Source organism: Juglans microcarpa x Juglans regia, chromosome 1D (genome assembly GCF_004785595.1).
Source record: "Juglans microcarpa x Juglans regia isolate MS1-56 chromosome 1D, Jm3101_v1.0, whole genome shotgun sequence".
Taxonomy (NCBI): Eukaryota; Viridiplantae; Streptophyta; class Magnoliopsida; order Fagales; family Juglandaceae; genus Juglans; species Juglans microcarpa x Juglans regia.
Window position 1 is genome coordinate 44720901 of NC_054594.1, and position 19513 is coordinate 44740413.

The 19513-nt window shown below is 39.0% G+C and overlaps 2 protein-coding genes across 6 annotated transcripts; one reads left to right on the forward strand and one right to left on the reverse strand.

Moving 5' to 3' along the window:
• Nucleotides 1-12842, reverse strand: LOC121259881 (protein RAE1). Of its 2 annotated transcripts, none has more exons than XM_041161686.1 (12): nucleotides 12623-12842; nucleotides 12440-12501; nucleotides 10127-10213; nucleotides 9934-10011; nucleotides 9646-9836; nucleotides 8743-8884; nucleotides 2565-2645; nucleotides 1635-1763; nucleotides 1343-1420; nucleotides 1014-1085; nucleotides 622-702; nucleotides 1-505 (listed from the first exon to the last, which is right to left on the reverse strand). In XM_041161686.1, the coding sequence occupies exons 1-12, from the start codon at nucleotides 12783-12785 to the stop codon at nucleotides 458-460; spliced, it is 1212 nt and encodes a 403-aa protein (XP_041017620.1). In that variant the 5' UTR covers nucleotides 12786-12842; the 3' UTR covers nucleotides 1-457. The 2 variants fall into 2 exon arrangements, with proteins under 2 accessions (XP_041017620.1, XP_041017628.1); XM_041161694.1 differs by having other exon boundaries at nucleotides 12440-12511; nucleotides 12623-12772.
• A 12-nt stretch (nucleotides 12843-12854) lies between these two features.
• LOC121257850 (nuclear pore complex protein NUP96) lies at nucleotides 12855-19048 on the forward strand. 4 transcript variants are annotated; one of them, XM_041159101.1, is made up of 6 exons: nucleotides 12856-13011; nucleotides 13579-16193; nucleotides 16533-16656; nucleotides 17468-17616; nucleotides 18378-18475; nucleotides 18658-19048. In XM_041159101.1, exons 1-6 carry the CDS (start codon nucleotides 12981-12983, stop codon nucleotides 18851-18853), a joined length of 3213 nt encoding a protein of 1070 aa, XP_041015035.1. In that variant the 5' UTR covers nucleotides 12856-12980; the 3' UTR covers nucleotides 18854-19048. The 4 variants fall into 4 exon arrangements, with proteins under 4 accessions (XP_041015042.1, XP_041015049.1, XP_041015055.1 ...); XM_041159108.1 differs by lacking the exons at nucleotides 18378-18475; nucleotides 18658-19048 and adding an exon at nucleotides 16758-16906 and having other exon boundaries at nucleotides 12855-13011; nucleotides 17468-17601; XM_041159115.1 differs by lacking the exons at nucleotides 18378-18475; nucleotides 18658-19048 and adding an exon at nucleotides 16833-16906 and having other exon boundaries at nucleotides 12855-13011; nucleotides 17468-17601.
• The last annotated feature ends 465 nt before the right edge of the window (nucleotides 19049-19513 follow it).

A 19513-nucleotide genomic window follows, 5' to 3' on the forward strand; every position in this document is an offset into this window, starting at 1 on the left:
TGAAGAAAGTAATCAGGTTAGGCTCAGGTAACCATACATCTGAACCATCTAAAAGTGATCTCACACGGATCTTGGACGACAAACTACCACTCTAAGAAGGACAATCGATAAAATATCCTTCCAAGTATCCTTCCCACACGACCAGAACCAAACACCCCGGAATCTTGTAAAATAGGTAATGCAAAACAAGGCATAAAGCATCATACATACCCTTTCATGATAGAGAATCAACAGCTGAGGAACAAAGTTCTAACCTACAACACACAGAAAACGCAAAACTAAAAAAACTAAATGCCCTCTCAGGATACAGAAAACCACCACCTGGTGAACCTCATTATAACCTACGACAGTAAGCTGCCTGCATACAGCAGTAATTGAGGAAGGGGAGGGAGGAGCAAAAAGAGATCAGACGATCAAATCTCCAATCAGCTGTAGTGATTCAAGTAAATGAGCACCTTCACTTTCTACCAGTTGTATTGCGTGGCTTGCTTTTAACCTCAGACTCCTGAACCATAGAAAAATAAAATAGATGTTTCACCTTTCACCAGGGTGTTCTGAAGGACAGATTGGCATTTCATTTAATAATTTTATCTATGCTTCAAACCATACAAAGGAATGTACCTGTGGCAGATGCAGGAAAATGTGGGACTTTGCAGTTGCTGGATTGTGATTCTCGGCACCCTTACTCCAGTCGTAGCATGACTAAAGCCAGTTAAAAGTAAAAATTTCGTGCCCACATAAATATATGTCCAAGATAATTTCAAACAAGACAGATTTAGCCTTAAATTAAGCGTCCCTCCTTTAGTTGAATAAAATATTGTAGCTACGAAAATATGGAGCAAGAAGCAACCCTAGCAGCCAGATCTGATTGATTTGATCACGTCTGGACTTGGAAAGGTTCGCAAACATATCATGGTATGGTTAGCTGAATAGTTCACTCCAAGGAACTGATTTCCTATTCTAAAAACAGGAATCATACTGGTGGGAAAAAAAAAAAATGAAACAAGTCATACCGAGTAGGCGAAGAGTGAACCATCGTTGTTGAATGTACTGCATGGTATTGGTTGACTGCACCTAGCCATGGCCTGAACCAAAAAATGGTGTTACACGTGTACTTCAGCCAGAAAATATAACTACTCTAATGACAATAGACAAAAGATATCTCGCATACTAGGAACCCTTTGGGGTTTGGCTGAATATTGCATATTAGATTTGAGATATAATGAGCCAGCAAGAATGTGTGCATGTGTCTAATACCAACCCAGGCATTTTAATTGTGGAAAGATGAAGCAATAAAATTAATTGAATATGATTTGAGCTTAAAAAAGACATCTGTGCACACCTTGAGTCTCTGCTTGCTGTCTTTGTCCCAGAAGTTAAAAGCACCATCAGACCCCGCAGTTGCAAAAGTGTGATGCACCTGACACAGAGGGTAAGCAGATGGGATCTTATGCAGTAACAGATCAAAAAACATAAAGCACTGAACAGTTCACATTCTGAGTTCAAATACTTGTATCTTCACGTAACTTGAGGAAATAAAGCTACTACTAGTGAAAGATTTGAGTCTACTATAAAAGCGTAAGCTATCAAACAAATAACTTATAAAGAGATCAAATGGCAATACAGAATCTTACAGGGTGGAAATTTAGAGAGTTGACAGAGTATATCTCATTGCCATCCCGGTGGCATTTAAAAGTGAAGTTTTTACTTTGCTGTGAATCGTCAAGGTGGTGCACACCAACCCTTCCCTCTATTGAGCCAACCTGGATAAAAAACAACAAATTCAACGATCACAACCACCCATTACAGTAAAAAACATGAAGTGACGGCAAATTCAAGCAAAACACTTGACCAAGAGATATATAACTGGTAAAAACCAAAAAAATATGTGAAATGAAAAAGATTATTTGCCATCTGTTCTTCCTCGTGCAGTCTGTGACCAAATAGCTGTGTCTTAGGGATAACTTTCTTCCATCAAGAAAGTGGATTTTGTTCTAATCACTCACTAGTATGAAAACCATGTCGGTGGTTTCTATATCTTGTGCTTTATCATTGCTTTGGGTTCCTCACCTGTTTCTAGGGTAACCTTGGAGACTAAACATACTGAACGTTGTGAAAAAGCTTTTGCTAGAGCTTATCAAGGGAAATTAATAACAGATATATGTATACTTTAGTGCAGAACAAATAGATGAGCAGTTATCATTTGAGAATTATTGTTTTGTATTATGTTTAATAATATAGGACGTGCTGCACTATTTAAAAGGTCGTCTTCCTTAATATTTTCCACCAGCTGACAGAACATAGTTGGAATGAAGATCTAAACGTCTACAGATGATACAGTAATAAGACATGGAAGTCCCAATAAATTTTCTCATGAACATATGAATATAAAATACTTTGTTTATCAACCATTGGAGAAATTTGAAAAAGTAAGGAGCATGCCAACAGAGGCAACCCAAAAAAAGTGGGCAGGGGCAGCACTGCCAAAAGTCAACAATAAAAAAATCTAGAGAATAATCATAGATAAATGATGTGAAATAATGTATCAAGAAGCAGATTCATACCAAGAAACCTTGCTGATCAGGGAAGGCAGTGACGCATCTTGTCTGATACTTTAAAGGTGAAGTGATTCTCTTGAACTCGGTCTGTTGGCATGTGGAACATGAGTAGACTTAAAAAATTTAAAGGAAAATAAAGCTAAATATGGATATCTAAATTCTCACACACAATTTAAAACTGAAACATCAATGCATCTCAGGCATTTTTTCATTATTGCGGAAATATATAATATCAAATAACAATACACGTACAGAAAAAGCTTTTTCTTTAGAAGTAAAAATTTATTGATATTAGTAGGCATAACCACGTACACAGAAAAAGCTTTAACTCCCATGGAGAGGCATTAGAGGTTATATTTTTAAATTTAACTCCTCCATGACAGCAACCGCACATACTGTTGCTTCAAAAAGCCGAAAGAAGGAGATAGGTGCACTAAGTTCTTTCACAAAGTGGCTAATTCACATCGGCGTAATAATGCTATTGAGGCACTTCAATTAGGCTCTCAGGTGATTTCTTCTCCTCTCGAGCTAGAAAACCATATAGTACGCTATTATGAGACCCTTCTCATAGAATCGGCTTCTTGGAGGCCGAAGCTTGATGCCTTGCCTTTTGAGGCAATTGACTCGCAGAGTGCGAGTGTTCTGGAAAGACCTTTTGCTGAAGAAGAGATTTACAAGGTCATCTCTGGTATGGCTAAGGATAAAGCACCGGGTCCGGATTGTTTCTCTATGGGTTTCTTTCAAACTTTTTAGGACATTGTGAAAGTTGCTGTAATGCAAGTTTTTAGTGAATTTCACTCTTTCCAAAAGTTTGAAAGATCCCTTAATGCGACCTTTATTGCTCTCATTCCTAAGTAACACGGGGCTTCGACTATTGAGGACTTTCGTCCAATAAGCCTGGTTAGTAGCGTGTACAAGATTATTGCTAAGATCCTTGCCAACCGGCTTAGCCCGGTGTTGGAGCATATTATTTCCAAGTCCCAGAACGCCTTTATTCGGGGTAGACAAATTCTTGATTCGGTACTCATTGCAAATGAGTGCTTGGACCACAAACTTCGGGAGGGAGGCTCAAGTGTTCTTTGCAAGCTTGACATGGAGAAGGCGTATGATCATGTGAACTGGAAATTCCTCTTATACAAACTTAAGAGGTGTGGCTTTGGGGTTAGGTGGATTTCATGGATGCGTTATTGTATTTCAACAGCCCGGTTCTCAGTTCTAGTCAACGGCACACCTGCTGGATTTTTTGATAGTTCGCGGGGATTGCGGCAGGGAGATCCTCTATCTCCACTTTTATTTGTTATAGTCATGGAGGCTCTAAGTAGGATGGTGCAGACTGCTGTTGGGGGAGGGTTTTTAGCTGGTTTTCAGGTGGACAATAGCTCTGGTGGCCCTACTAATCATCTCACATCTTCTTTTTGCAGATGATACTTTAGCCTTTTGCGAAGCAGATAATAGCCAAATCCAAACTCTACGAGCATTGCTACTTTGCTTTGAAGCAGTGTCAGGGCTCAAGGTGAACCTTGGCAAGTCTGAGATGGTTCCTATGGGTGCGGTTCCTAATATTCTTAGGTTAGCAAACCTTCTGGATTGTAAGGTGTCTTCTTTCCCTATGGAATATCTGGGCCTTCCATTGGGAGCAACTTTTAATAATAGAGCTATTTGGGATGGGGTGGTGGAGAAGATAGAGAAAAGGTTGACTGGTTGGAAACGGGTGTATTTATCAAAAGGGGGCCGTCTCACTCTTATTAAGAGTACTCTCACTAACCTCCCCACATACTTTTTATCTTTGTTTTCTATGCCAGCATAGGTGGTAAACAGGATGGAGAAATTATTTAGGGCTTTCTTATGGGGAGGCATGGGGGAGGAGAAGAAATTTCATTTGGTTAGATGGAAAACAGTTTGTGCCTTAGTTGTGAATGGGGGATTGGGAGTGTGTAACTTGAGAACTTTTAATAAAGCTCTATTGGGAAAATGGCTTTGGAGATATCACTTGGAAGAGAGATCATTGTGGAAGGAAATTATTGACGCTAGATATGGTGTCGCTAAGGGTGGTTGGTGTTCCAACGAAGTGAGAGGGGGGTATGGTGTGGGTTTATGGAAGTTTATAAAGAAGGGGTGGCCATACTTTGCAAATCAAATCCGTTTTGTAGTTGGTGAGGGCAATCGAATAAGTTTTGGACATGTGGTGTGGAGATCAAGCTTTGGAAAGGGCTTTTCCGGCTCTATATCGTATTGCAGTTAACAGGGAGGCGTCAGTTGCGGATGTGCGGTTATTGGCGGATGTGCGGTTATTTACTCATGGCTCGTATCAGTGGAACATTCTCTTTAGTAGGGATTTTCATGACTGGAAATTATCTATTGTTGCAGAATTTTTCAGCTCACTATACTCTACGGGGACCCTACAGCCCAGGGAGATCGATTGAAGTGGAGGGCTAATAATCATAAGTTATGCACAATGAAGGCGTACTATAACATCTTGAAAACACGAGCATACTCCGTTTCCCTAGAAGAATATTTGGAGGTCTCGTGTGCCTTCTAAAGTAGCCTTTTTTGTTTGGAGTGCCGCTCTTGGGAAGATCTTGACCACAGACAATTTGAGGAAGAGAGAATGTGTAATCATGGATTAGTGTTACATGTGTAAAAAGAATGGAGAATTGGTGGACCATCTCTTACTACACTGTGAGGTAACAAGGGTGTTGTGGGATGAGATCTTTCAAAGGGTTAAGGTTGCTTGGGTTATGCCTATGAGGGTGGTGGATCTGTTGGGTTGTTGGAGGAAGATGCAAGGCTGTCAACAAGTGACAGCGGTGTGGAAGATGATTCCGTTGTGCATCATGTGGTGTATTTGGACAGAAAGGAATGCACGTTGTTTTGTCTTGGCTTTCAGCTATTGTATTGCAAGGGGGCAATGCTCATGATTTCTTGTTCTTAAATTATCGCATGTAGATTGTATTTAGGTGTTCTTCTGTATACATTCTGTGTACATGGGCTATGCCTATTTCATTCATATATATAATATTTATCTCTTATAAAAAAAAAAGCACAAAAACTTCTTTTTTGATAATTAATAAGAGATTTAATACCAGGAATAGGCATAGCCCAAGTATACAGGAGGTATTCAAGAGGAAATACCTACATACACTAACTAAAAATGACAGAAAAGACTAAAGTATATCCAGAAATTCTTCACCATTCATTACAATAGCCTTAGCCCACAAACATAAAGTAATAAAGAAAAATTCCCTAATTTCTCCCATTGAAGGTTCTCTATCTTCAAAACTCCTCCCATTCCTCTCCAGCATAAACACCACATCTAAAAAATTTAAAGGAAAATAAAGCTAAATATGGATATCTAATTCTCAGACTCAATTTATAACTGAAACATCAATGCATCTCAGGCATTTTTTCATTATTGTGGAAATATATGCTATCAAATAACAATACACGTACAGAAAAAGCTTTTTCTTCATAAGTAAAAATTTATTGATATCAGTAGGCATAACCACGTACATAGAAAAAGCTTTAACTCCCATGGAGAGGCATTAGAGGTTATATTTTTAAATTTAACTCCTCCATGACAGCAACCGCATACTATTGCTTCAAAAAGCACAAAAACTTCTATAAGAGATTTAATACCAAGAATAGGCATAGCCCAAGTATACAGAAGGTATACAAGAGGAAATACCTACATACACTAACTAAAAATGACAGAAAAGACTAAAGTATATCCAGAAATTCTTCACCATTCATTACAATAGCCTTAGCCCACAAACATAAAGTAATAAAGAAAAATTCCCTAATTTCTCCCATTGAAGGTTCTCTATCTTCAAAACTCCTCCCATTCCTCTCCAGCATAAACACCACATCTAAAAAATTTAAAGGAAAATAAAGCTAAATATGGATATCTAATTCTCAGACTCAATTTATAACTGAAACATCAATGCATCTCAGGCATTTTTTCATTATTGTGGAAATATATGCTATCAAATAACAATACACGTACAGAAAAAGCTTTTTCTTCATAAGTAAAAATTTATTGATATCAGTAGGCATAACCACGTACATAGAAAAGCTTTAACTCCCATGGAGAGGCATTAGAGGTTATATTTTTAAATTTAACTCCTCCATGACAGCAACCGCATACTATTGCTTCAAAAAGCACAAAAACTTCTATAAGAGATTTAATACCAAGAATAGGCATAGCCCAAGTATACAGAAGGTATACAAGAGGAAATACCTACATACACTAACTAAAAATGACAGAAAAGACTAAAGTATATCCAGAAATTCTTCACCATTCATTACAATAGCCTTAGCCCACAAACATAAAGTATTAAAGAAAAATTCCCTAATTTCTCCCATTGAACGTTCTCTATCTTCAAAACACCTCCCATTCCTCTCCAGCCATAAACACCACATCAAACACAAAGGAATCATTTTCCAAATGGCAGCAATACATCGTCTCCCCTCTACACCTCTCCAACAAGCAAGTAGATCCACCACCTGCTTAGGCATCACCCAAGCTATACCCATCCTACCAAAAATCTCGTTCCACAAACTCTTAGCCACCTCGCAATGAAGAAACAGGTGGTTTACTAATTCACCATCTTTCTTGCACATGGAACACCAATCTACGACGCAAAGTCCACGCTTACGTAAATTTTCCGTGGTCAGAATTTTATCAAGAGACACCAGCCAACAGAAGAAAGCCACCTTAACTTTTCAAATGCTTTTCCAAGGGTAGTCACAAACACCTTGACAGGTTAACACCTTGTAATAGGAACAAACCGAAAATCTGAAATTTCCTTCATGAATCCACAGCAAGCTATCCTCCTGAACAATCTTCAACTCATATAATCTACCAAAAAAAATCAGAGATACATTCACTTCCCTGTCATGCACATTTCTCACAAAATCAATATTCCATTGAGGACTATTATTCAAAAAAGAAAAGCAATCAGCCACTGCTGCTCTTGGTGCCTTGTGATCCTAAAAAGTGAAGGGATGACATTTTTAAGTGCTGAATTGCCACACCAAATGTCATGCCAAAAATGAATCCTTGATCCATCCCCCACCTTAAATTTGACATGATTAACAAACTCCCCCCAACCCATTCGAATGGACTTCCACAATCCCAACTTAACATCTATCACATTTTTCCATAATGCATCCCTCTCTATATGATATCTCCATAACCATTTCCCAAGAAGAGCTTTGTTAAAGAGCCTCAAATTTCGCACTCCCACACCTCCACTTGAAACCGGTTGACATACCTTATCCCAACTCACCAAGTGAAACTTCCTTTCCTCACCTTTAACCCCCACAACACCCCCCCCCCCCCCCCCCCCCCCCCCCCCCCCCCCCCCCCCCCCCCCCCCCCAACACACACACACACACAAAAACTTCAATTACTAAAAGGGAAACATACAAGAAAACTTAATAAAGACAAACCAATATCAAGTGAAAGTATATAGAGCAACAGCATATACTAAGGTTTTCACAATCAAGTTCATCCACAGATTAAATAATAGACCCCGCATTTATTAAACCGTACAAGCAAACAAAGAAAAACACTAACCTAAACAATGGAACGACCCTCTATCTGAAGGCCTCATAAGGACCCTCCAAAATAATAAAAATGAGGAAGCACTGAAGCTGTTAAGCTTCAGTAAAGAATATTTTGGAAAAATAAGTTAATGAAATTTTCAGGAAATCCATAAGTGGAAATTTTCAAAGAAATAGCAAACCGTCTTTCAAATACCCAGACAATCTTACCCAATCAACTAAAGATAGATGTCCATATATTGCTGTATAAATTAAACTTGAAGATAGCCTCACATGCTCAATTGTTAGAAGTCTAGATGTGATAATATATGCTCAATTGCTAGAGGTCCAGATGAGATAATATATGCTCAATTGTTAGAAGTCTAGACGAGATAATTAATATAAAAAATGGCATAATGAGTAGCTTCGATTTTATGAAACTAAGTTTGAAATATCACCCAGAGTTTTTTTTTTTTTTTTTATTATTATTGGTAATCAATAAGTTTTATTCATAATAATAGGCAAAGCCCAACTACCAGACAGTTACCGTATATTGTTTTGAGATATTGAAGATCTATTTGTTGAAAGACTACAAAATCATGTCAGAGGCATATTTCATTAATTTCTTTCAGAACATTACCTGGGGGTTCTGCAAGTTGAAGACTATCAGATTTCGATCTGCAGTGCCAACAACCATCAAAGGATGCCTCACTGTCAGCGCATAACAACGATCAGGGAGTTGTTGAGTATGCACTGGATTTGACTGTCTAGTATCCCAATACCTAAGAAATGTTAGGAAACAATAGAAATATTTAATCAAATATAAGAATCTTAGTAGTCAAGTGCACAAGAAGACCAGACTGCAAAGCATGGTAGAGCATGTAAAACAATTAGTAGTGCACAATTAACCATCCGATGGACGAAAATGCTATAAATAGCGAGTGCCCAAACATGAAGAAGGATATAAAATTACAAAGCCTCAATCAGTGATCCAATTTGTAAAAATTGCAGATAAAAACGTCATACTTATATCCCATAACATAAGAGAACACCGTGTTTATAAAAATTCTTCCACAATGCAAAAGAAATATTGTCCAGTAGAATAATTCAAGAAACACTTTCATCACATCCTCCCTCACAATGTCCCAACAATCCTGAAAGAAAGCTATGGTAAAACCATCCGGACCAGGAACCTTATCTCTGACCATCCCTCTCACCACAGTAAGAACTTCATTCTCATCGAAAGGTTGCTCAACCCATTGAGCACTCAAAGGATCAATAGTATCAAACTCTAAGCCAAACAGTATTTCTTTTGCAACGTACGCACTGGCCACAAAGATTAAGTATGATAGCTTCCATAATACTCTTGAAACACTAAAATGTTAGCATCAGATACAAATCATGAAAACAGAATCCACAATAACGCTACTGGTCATAACTTTCAGTTAAGTATTCCAATTGAACTAGTAGACAAAAACAACATAACTACACAATAATGAGGATATCTAAGGAATGTAGATGAAGATATGAATCAATGTTTTACTTGAGGGTCTTGTCCCAACTTCCTGTAACTAAGAGGTTCATCTCTGGGATCCACGCAATCTCTTTGATAGGTGCATCATGCATGGCCACAGTCATTGGCTGCCCACCAGACAAAGGCCACATTTTAGCTTGCTTATCACAACCTCCAGAAAATACAGTTGTTCCGTCATCTTTCCAAGTCGAGCACAACACCTTAAAAAAAAAAGTTTTTGAAAAAAGGTCAACCAAGAAAATTTGTAGATTCAGCAACAGCAAGAAAATTTGTATAAGTCATGAACTTCAGTTTTACCGGTTGGTCATGAGATATTGAAGCCTTGGGTGTACTGCCTACAACAGCCCCACTATGCATTATCTCCCAACATCTTACCTACAAAAAAAAAAAAGCCAATAGGATTGAAGAAAGGATAAAAGGAAAGACAAGTTAGCACGAGAATAAAAAATTTAGTTTAGTAAACAAGAAAATAAAAAACAACCGAACAAACCTGGTTATCCCACGAAGTAGCAACCAGGTAATTGGCCTTGGGACTAAAACTAAGGCTTGAAACTGAATCGCTGGGAGGTTGAGCCACCTAGAATTATATTTCCAAGTCATTTCAACTCAAGGAACGTTTTAAAAACAAAAACAAAAACGAAAAAACAAAATTACATTACTGCAGAGAAAATTCTGGAAGCAAACAAGCCCAGAAAGCAAGAATCGTAAGTACGTTGAATACATAATGGGAAAAGCTATGCTCCACATCAAGTGAAGCTGAATTCAAGAATGAGAGAACAACTTTGCTATGTACAACCGTCATTTGCAACCGTGGTGCAACCGACTGACACAGTTGGTCCCATTTTTCTTTTTCTTTTTTCCCGTCTTTCTTCCTCCCTCTTTGTTTCCCCTTCATTTTTCTGTTCAATGAAAAACTCAGAAACTGTTCTCTATACCTCCATTTATTTCTCTATCAGTTTCACTGTACCCCAGGCCTCCTCTTCTTGTTGCCATCCCAGCAGCTTCTGTTGCAGCATCAACCCAACCACGATCCTCACAACAAACCCGAAGAAGATTTATCGACTTCCCAGGCCGAGTTGATATGTTTTTGGGTTCATTGGAACTTCCTACGAATCCCACGTCAAAGCCAGCAGCGAGAACTTCCTTCAGTGCATCGCGCCACTCGCAAACACGAGTAATATCTAAGTTTCTTCAAGCTGCAGCCCATGGAACCCCATGCACGACAGCTCAACCAGTCCCACCTCCAGGCCGTGTCCTCACCGCTGCACGTGAACCTAGCAAACCGTGAACCAAGCACCTCCACGCCATCACTCCTGCACCATCAACACACACATACGGCCTCCACCTCACGGCACAACAGCCGAGCAACATGAAGAAACTTCCCTCATACAGCAGAAGCCACCAACGCCACCACCGTTCGCCACTCTCTTCGCAAACTCATCACGGTAAGCCCCTGTTTCAGCCCCCCAAAAACAGAGGATTTTCGTGAGCCACAGCCAACCAGCCACAGCGCCAGCTCTCTCTCTCCCCGTCGTCGTTACCTGCCCAGAAAACACCGGCCATCGCACCCACTCCCTCAGGTTAGCTGCTGCCGTCGCACCCTACCTCCACGTAAAACATGCAAACCGTAGGCCCACGCCTTTTTCTTGGTTCTCCGCAGTAATGTAAGAACATTTTTGTGTGTTTTACTTGATAAAAGTGTCATGAACTCAGAGCTTGTCTTCCGGGAGATACTTTTACTGTTTTTTTGGCAAAAAAAAAAAAACGTCTTTTAATATCATATTATGGTGTTATGGTGCGATAGAGTGTGGGTGCTCTGTGTTTTGGTGCAGGAAACAAAGGCTTATGGTGGCTTGGGTGCAGTTGGCGTCGGTTTTAAGTGGGTGGTCGTGCATGGGAGGTATCTGGACTGAGAGCACAAAATTACTCTGTTTTGGTGCTTTAAAACAGAGGAGTAATGGCAACGGGGAGGTTTTCTAGGCTGTTTTCATGTAGTCTCCGACGTAAAGTAATGCCTTGCGAGATGGTTGGAGTTGCCTTGCTTGAAGGGATTCACGAGTGGTGACGGCAGCTACGAGGTGGAGATGCTTCACTAAAGCCTAAAGATTTGCAGTAGTGGTGGTTTCTTTGCTCAAAAAGGGGGGCATACCTGTTTGGTTTCCTAAAGGAGACGGACGTGCATGGGGCACTAGGCGTCTTCAGGAGAGGGAGTGGTCCGATGGAGAAGGAGATGGAGGGAGGAAGAAATGAAATTTCGAGCGGGAGAGAGAGAACGAAATGGAGAGGGAGAGGGAGGGAAAAAATAAAGTGGGTGACGTGGACACGCCGATTGTACGCCGGTTCCACTAGGCGGTTGTATCTATCATTTTTGAAAACGCCATTTGATACAAAATGGTACAGCAACTGGATATGTCAAAAGCCATTAAGGATTCTGCATAATCATGATCAATTCAAAGAAAAAAATCACAGATACTTTTCCAAGAACAAGATAACTCCAGGGAATAACTCAAGAATAAAAAATAAATAAAAAGATATTTATTGTCAAAATTTGTACGCAAAATACTTTGAGAAACAATTAAAGAAACAAAGGGAAAAACAAAACGTTGCCATTAATATCGTCCATGACAACACAATTCAAGCTCGATAATAGTAGAAATACAGGAATTCAGATAAGAACTCAGATGCAATAGTAGAAGTCGGACATTCGGCCACATAAGTAGGGTTTTAATCATGGCATTAAGCTAAAGAATAAACAAAAAGTTACAAAAACAAAAAAACTAAACACTCAAATCACAACGCCTACCTCAAAGGATTTATTCGGATTAGGGTTCGGGGCCGTAGGGGTTCCGAAAGCAGACATTGGAACTGCAAAATTCTAACACCACAAAATGGAAGACCAAATCTCATAAGAGTTAAAGTTCGCAAGAAACACAAAATTAGAACTAGAACAAGGATATGCAACACTAGGAATGAATATGAAAGTTACCCTCAGAAACTACAACTACTAGTAGGTTTGAGAGAGAGAGAGAGAGAGAGAGAGAGAGGCCTCCAGAAACTCCAAATCCGTGAGAGAGAGAGAGAGAGAGAGGGAATTTTGCTTCAAAGTTGGAGCCAGATATAAGCTGTGAAACAGTGAAAGGCGCAGGCATAGGTTAAGAAGGCATGGCACCCGGAGCGTAGCGTCAGAATGACGCTGCACGGAAACGGACTTTTTTTTCCCTTACTATTTTTAAAGGGCAATAATGTAATATAGTCTGACCAACCGGAAGAACCGGTGGATCTGTTCTAGCAAAACCCTAAAAACCCCAGTCACTCAAACTTTCGTTGCTCCTCCTCCCGCGACCATGGCATCCCCTTCTCTGCTCCCGGTTTCCGGTAAGTAGTCAAGTCTGTGGTCGCCACTGTCAAGTTCTCTTTGATTCTGTTTGTTTGCTCTGAAAATTTAGGATAAGAAAAGAAAAGAAAATTACTACTTAATTTTCAGCCTTCTTCATTATTTGGGACCTGCGAACGATAAAATTACTAGCTAATCAGCCAGCGACGTTCTGTAGTTTTAAGATGCGACAACTAGGAGAGCAATATGAAAGCACAGCTTTCTGGGTGTCGAAGGGTCGAAGGTTGTCATTTTCGGGTTAGATATGAGGAGATCTAGCTTCTTTTAGGGGTTAATTTTTAGTGTTTGTTGCTTGATGTTTATAAAATGTGGAATTTAGGTAATTAATCAACGCAGATGAAGGTTGCTTTTGAATGATTCAAGACCTTTTTTTTTTTTTTTTTCCCCTAAATGCAAGTGAAAAAGTGTGTTCTGTCGTCATGGTTTCAATCGGAGAAATTCTGTTTGTTCTAGTTTAGTTGCTTGGAAATTACGATTCTGTTACTCCACGTATGAAAATTAGTGTAGTGTGTTTTCAGCGAACTAATTCAGTATTTTTATGCTACTAGGGATTTCCAGTGAACTTCAGACTAGAAGAAATGTATCATTTAGTAGTTCTTGTGAAGTGGACTCTGATGTGGGAAGTAGTTCAGAAGTTGTATCTCATTACAAGAAAAGAAGGACATCTCAAAACAATGATTTTTCTTCGTGCGGGAATTTGAGTGAGGTTGAAGCTATCTTACCTACTTTAAGGTCAGCTGATTATTACATGAGACCCTGTTTGAAGGAATTGGCTACCTGGGAACTTGAGGACCCTGGTTATTGTAGCCGAGTTTTGGACTTCACAATTGGGAGGGTGGGTTATGGGTCGGTCAAGTTTCTTGGGAAGACTGACATTAGATGGTTGGATCTAGATGACATTTTGAAGTTCCATAGGCATGAGATAGTTGTTTATGAAGATGAAAATGCTAAGCCTGGAGTTGGACAGGGACTTAACAAGGCTGCTGAGGTGACTTTGGTGCTACAAGTGAGATCTCTGGGTTTTGAAGAGGGAAAACTAGAGATGATCGTGGACAAATTAAGAATCATTGCAGAAAGACAGGGGGCTTGCTTCATTTCGTTTGACCCAGCAAATGGTGAATGGAAATTCTTGGTTCAACATTTCAGCAGATTTGGATTGAATGAAGATGATGAGGAAGATATTGTAATGGATGATGCAACTGTAGTTCAGAATCCCATGGGTATGAATGGTGGTGAGGCTGCTGATATTGATGAAGAAACACACATGGGAGCCACTAGTGTTGTGCTCTCTCACTCTCTTCCTGCCCATCTTGGGCTTGACCCTGTAAGAATGAGAGAGATGAAAATGTTAATGTTTCCTGATGAGGAAGAGGAGGCAGAGGATACCAGTGAAATACCAACATACCAGAAGCCATCCTTTGGTAAAGATAGCGTAAGATCTCCCTTCCGCAACTCTGCTCAAATGATGAGCCATAGATCTAGTCCACCCGTTGCTCGAAAAGCCCCATTACCGTTGCTCGAGTACGACCATGGTAGTTTTGACTCAAACTCTCCTGGAGCCATTCTGATGGCCCAACAAAATAAGGGTCTGTCTCTGAGGCCTTTAAAACCTGAAGGTTCAGGTTTTAAGCTGGACCTCAAGAAAGAAACACCAGTAACTGGAAGCCATTCTCGCAACATAGTGGATGCAGGCTTGTTCATGGGTAGGTCATTTCGGGTTGGGTGGGGCCCAAATGGGATTCTTGTTCACACTGGGACACCAGTAGGCAGTAACGATTCTCAGAGGGTGTTATCATCTGTCGTCACTTTAGCAAAGGTTGCTACAGATGAAGTGGTTAGAGATGAAAATAACAAGGTCAGAGAAGAACTTTTTGACCTTGCATTTGATTCTCCATTAAATCTCCACAAGGAGATAAGTCATGAAACAAAAGAAGTTGAAGTTGGTTCCTTCAAGCTGAGACTTCGGAAACTTGTCTCAGATCGCTTAATGCTTTCAGAGATTTGTAGGAGTTATGGAGATATTATTGAGAGGAGGTTGGAAGTTCCTGGGCTATCTTCCTCTAGTCGTGTGGTTTTGTCTCATCAAGTAATGGTGTGGGAATTGATAAAAGTTCTTTTTTCTGATAGGGAAAATAGTTCACAGTTGAAGTCCTTGGTTGCTGACAATGAGGAAGACATGATGCAGGATATGAAGGAAGCTTCTTCAGATGTAGACATAGAAGCACTTCCTCTTATTCGAAGGGCAGAGTTCAGCTTATGGTTGCAAGAGAGTGTCTGTCCTCGGGTACAAGATACAATAAGCTCCTTGAACGAATCAAGTTATCTGGAACATGTATTCTTACTCTTGACGGGGCGACAGCTTGATGCAGCTGTGGAGCTCGCTGCTTCTACTGGGGATGTGAGACTGGCTTGCTTATTAAGCCAGGCTGGTGGGTCGATGGTGAATCGTGCTGATGTTGCACAGCAACTTTATCTTTGGAGAATCAATAGCCTGGATTTCAGTTTCATTGAGGAGGACCGGTTAAGGCTTTATGAATTGCTTGCTGGTAATATTCATGGTTCTTTGCATGGTATGAAAGTTGATTGGAAGCGATTTCTAGGTTTATTGATGTGGTATCAACTACCACCTGACACTTCCTTGCCCATTGTTTTCCACACTTATCAACAACTTGTTGATGATGGAAAAGCTCCATATCCTGTTCCAGTATACATTGATGAAGGACCAGTAGAAGAGGCTGTTAAATGGAGTACAGAGGAACGTTTTGACTTCTCGTATTATCTTATGCTTCTTCATGCAAGTGGAGAGGGAGAGTTTGACCTTTTGAAGGCAATGTTCACTGCATTATCTTCAACAAATGATCCACTTGATTACCATATGATTTGGCATCAGCGTGCAGTGTTGGAGGCAATTGGTGCTATCACTTCTAATGATCTTCATGTTCTTGACATGGGACTTGTCTCGCAGCTGTTATGTCTTGGGAAATGTCATTGGGCCATCTATGTGGTCCTTCATATGCCCTACCATGAAGATTTTCCATATCTACATGCAAGTCTCATTCGAGAAATCTTGTTCCAGTACTGTGAATGTTGGAGTTCAGATGAGTCGCAACGCCAGTTTATTGAAAACTTGGGGGTTCCAGTCGTGTGGCTTCATGAGGCTATGGTATGCCATTATTTTAAATTTGGTTGACCTAACATTTCTCAAACCATTTCACCCTGCCCTTTATTTGATGGTGTAACTAGTACTCAAGTTTCCGATACTGCAAACTAAGGTAGCAATGATTTTGGCACCTTGATTGAAATTCTTGCCTAGCTGGTGGTGGTGTTTGAGACTACCATGGGATTTCAATTGTGAAAGGTTTTTGGAAGATTGTGTTGTCCTGGTTTGCAGTTGCTTCCACTACAAAAGGCTTGGATACTATTATATTAAACATTTTTTCTGGTTTTTTTTTTTTTTTTTTTAGTATCTTTGTTTGAATTATATCATTCCTGATCAATGCAGGCTATTTACTGTGGTTACTATGGAGATTTCTCAAATGCACTTGAGAACTTTCTTCAATGTGAACATTGGCAAAAAGCTCATACTATTTTGATAACGACGGTTGCTCATAAATTGTTCTTGTCAGGTAAAATTTATCTTTGCTTGGTTTGAGATATTACTGTGCTACATTAGTTCATTATATCTAGTTATAAAAAAAAACATTAGTTCATTATCTAATATCTATAGCCATTGCTGGGAGTGCTCAGAAGGTAGTCAATCATGTGAAGAATTCCTTTGCGACAGCCATGCTTTGTTTTGCAGAACTGACTAATACTAGAATTGTATGGCTACGGTGGACGTTATGTTCTCACTTAAAAGAAAAGGGAAAATAGCAGGCAACGTTCTTGTTTGTTTTTCTTTTTATATAAGTAATTCTTGTTTGATGTTCACATAATTAGACAAAGGGTTGACACTCAAAAGTATATTTGGTGTGGCCATTTTGCATAAGTAGCTTATACTCTTGTGATACAGCCCGATGTTCATATGGTACCTATATGTATTTTTGCATTTTTTTTCTTATGGAGAATGAATTCATAACTATTCGTGAATCAAATCATTGGTCATCCACTAAAGAAAACCACAAGTATGTATTCAGAAAATTAGTGGTTAATAGTTCTCTCCATTCTCATGCCCGTACTTGTATTTGCAGTTGTCAATACAAGAAAGATATCTGGTTTTGAGTAATGTTCGATTGCTTGAGATCTGGCAAATGCATATGAAAAAGGTTCCTGCCTTTGGATATTGTACTGCTGATTTTTTTTCTTGTTTTGGCTGAACTTTGTTAATATCTTTAACTACTCTTCTATTAGCAGAGAGAATGGGTGAACTTGTATTCTATAGTCAGCAGCATGCTTCAGTTAAGGTCACCTTTTGAACATTTTTCTCATTTTTTGCAGCCAAACACTCGGAGATATGGAGGCTTGCTACTTGTATGGAGGACCATAAGTCAGAAATTGAGAATTGGGACTTGGGAGCTGGAATTTATATTTCATTTTATCTATTGAGAAGTTCACTGCAAGAAGATAACAATGCTATGAGTGAACTGGTATGAAGCTTACCCTAAATACTGAGGTGGTTAATTTGAATAGTACAACTTGCTTTCTGCACGAGTCTCTGTGTGTAAAACACCAAAGCAAGCTTGCTTAAATTGTGAGGTTATTATCATAAAGCAGTTTAAAGACATGCATATTCGTAATGCATATGTCCTGTGTAGGCGTTGCCATGAATGCCGGATGACATTCCGGGTTACATGACATGTATTATTGGACAAGGTCCTCTTTCATTTTGTTGCTTTTCGCCTTGCTGGGCTAATATTAGAACTTATCCTTACCCTCAAAGGGCAAAACAGCCATGTCCCAGAACCTGTTGCTAGTAGGCCAATAGAACGGAAATAAATGATGGCAAGGAATAACTTAAACCCTATCACTATAAGAAAAAGATAAGGTCAACATTAATATTTCTGGGAACTTGTTTCCAGAAATTATTCTTGTATCACTAAACTAGCACGCTTAGGCATTGCTCTTGTATATGTCCTGTATACTTGTGCTCTTGTGTACTCTCTTTTGATCAATAAAAATTTGTTTACCGATAAAAAAAAAATTATTGTAAAATTCCTGCTGAATAATGATGAAAATGTGAGAATGATGGTTATATAAATATGGGGATGTTATGATGTATGGATTCATTCAAAGGAGAGTGGAAGCTCAAACTATAGGCCCTAATTTATATATGCTCAAAATGCATTGTAATAATGACTTGTCTTTCTTTCTCTAATGGGCACTTAAGTAAACTGTAATGTCCTTGTAGGGTTCTCTTGAGAGCAAAAATGCTGCTTGTAGAGACTTTCTGGGTCGGTTAAATGAGTCTCTAGCAGTTTTTGGTGGTAGATTACAAGTTGATGCAAGGTATGAATACCAATACTTCGGCTCAATTACTCAGAAAACCAAAATTCCTTGACTCAATTACCCGGTCGAAACAATTTTGATTGTGTATTGCATATTTCTTTTCTATTAATTTTTTGTTACCAATCTTTGTGCTTGTAGGTCTGAACTATTGAGTTTGAATGTTGTTTACTGTGGGTTTGCAGGGTAGCTTATTCAAAAATGGCAGAGGAGATATGTGGCTTGCTTCTTTCTGACATTGGTGAAGGCTCAACATACGATGGTCAGTTAAGCTGCTTTGACACTGTTTTTAGAGCTCCGATCCCTGAAGACCTTCGCTCAAGTTATTTGCAGGGTGCAGTGTCTGTTTTTACATGCTTTCTTTCGGAGGTGCCCTCATAGTATATGTAAACTTGTCTCCTCTTTACATTCTGAAAAGGAAATTGGGCCAATGCTCTCTTCGCCTCCCCCACCCTCACAAAAAAAGCTCTGACCCTATAATCTTTGATTTGAGAGTCGTATTATGTAGCATTGGTGGATGGACCTTTGAGATGCATCATGCAAGGCGCGTGGATCATGGATGTTTTTGCATTAAAAGATGATTTTACTAAAGTTTTGAAAATGATTGAAATATCATATATATATAATATATATATGTGTTCTGGAAAGATTTTGTACCATTATCTTTGTTAAAACCCAACAAAGAATTAATTTTTTTGCATATATTTTACTATTAACAAATTAATTTTTTTCACGTGTATTTCATATTTACATATTTTTTTTCAAAAAGAATTGTACCGCACTTTACAAATACAAATGTCATTTCTCTAAATTTTTCAATTTCTAACTTTACTAATCTGGAAAAACGGGCGAACAGTTTTTTCTTTTTTTTTTTTTTTAAATCTTATCTTGGGAGTAATTAGAGTAAGGCCTTTCATTTGGGGTTTCGCAAGTAATTTTTTGTGGAAAATGCGACAAAAGTCATCAATTCATATTTTATTTTATTTTTTTATATTTTTTTCTTTAATTGTTAAGAAATTATTTTTAAACGAATTTTTAAAT

Excerpts from the sequence above, each read along its gene's own strand:
- LOC121257850 (XM_041159101.1), top strand. The coding sequence starts at position 12,981 with ATGGCATCCCCTTCTCTGCTCCCGGTTTCCG. Across the intron at positions 13,012-13,578 it reads TTCTCTGCTCCCGGTTTCCG|GGATTTCCAGTGAACTTCAG; the intron begins GTAAGTAGTCAA and ends TTATGCTACTAG. Across the intron at positions 16,657-17,467 it reads TCATAAATTGTTCTTGTCAG|CCAAACACTCGGAGATATGG; the intron begins GTAAAATTTATC and ends CATTTTTTGCAG.
- LOC121259881 (XM_041161686.1), bottom strand. The coding sequence starts at position 12,785 with ATGCCTGCGCCTTTCACTGTTTCACAGCTTATATCTGGCTCCAACTTT. Across the intron at positions 9,837-9,933 it reads CAATATCTCATGACCAACCG|GTGTTGTGCTCGACTTGGAA; the intron begins GTAAAACTGAAG and ends TTTTTTTTTAAG. Across the intron at positions 506-621 it reads TTTTCCTGCATCTGCCACAG|GAGTCTGAGGTTAAAAGCAA; the intron begins GTACATTCCTTT and ends TCTATGGTTCAG.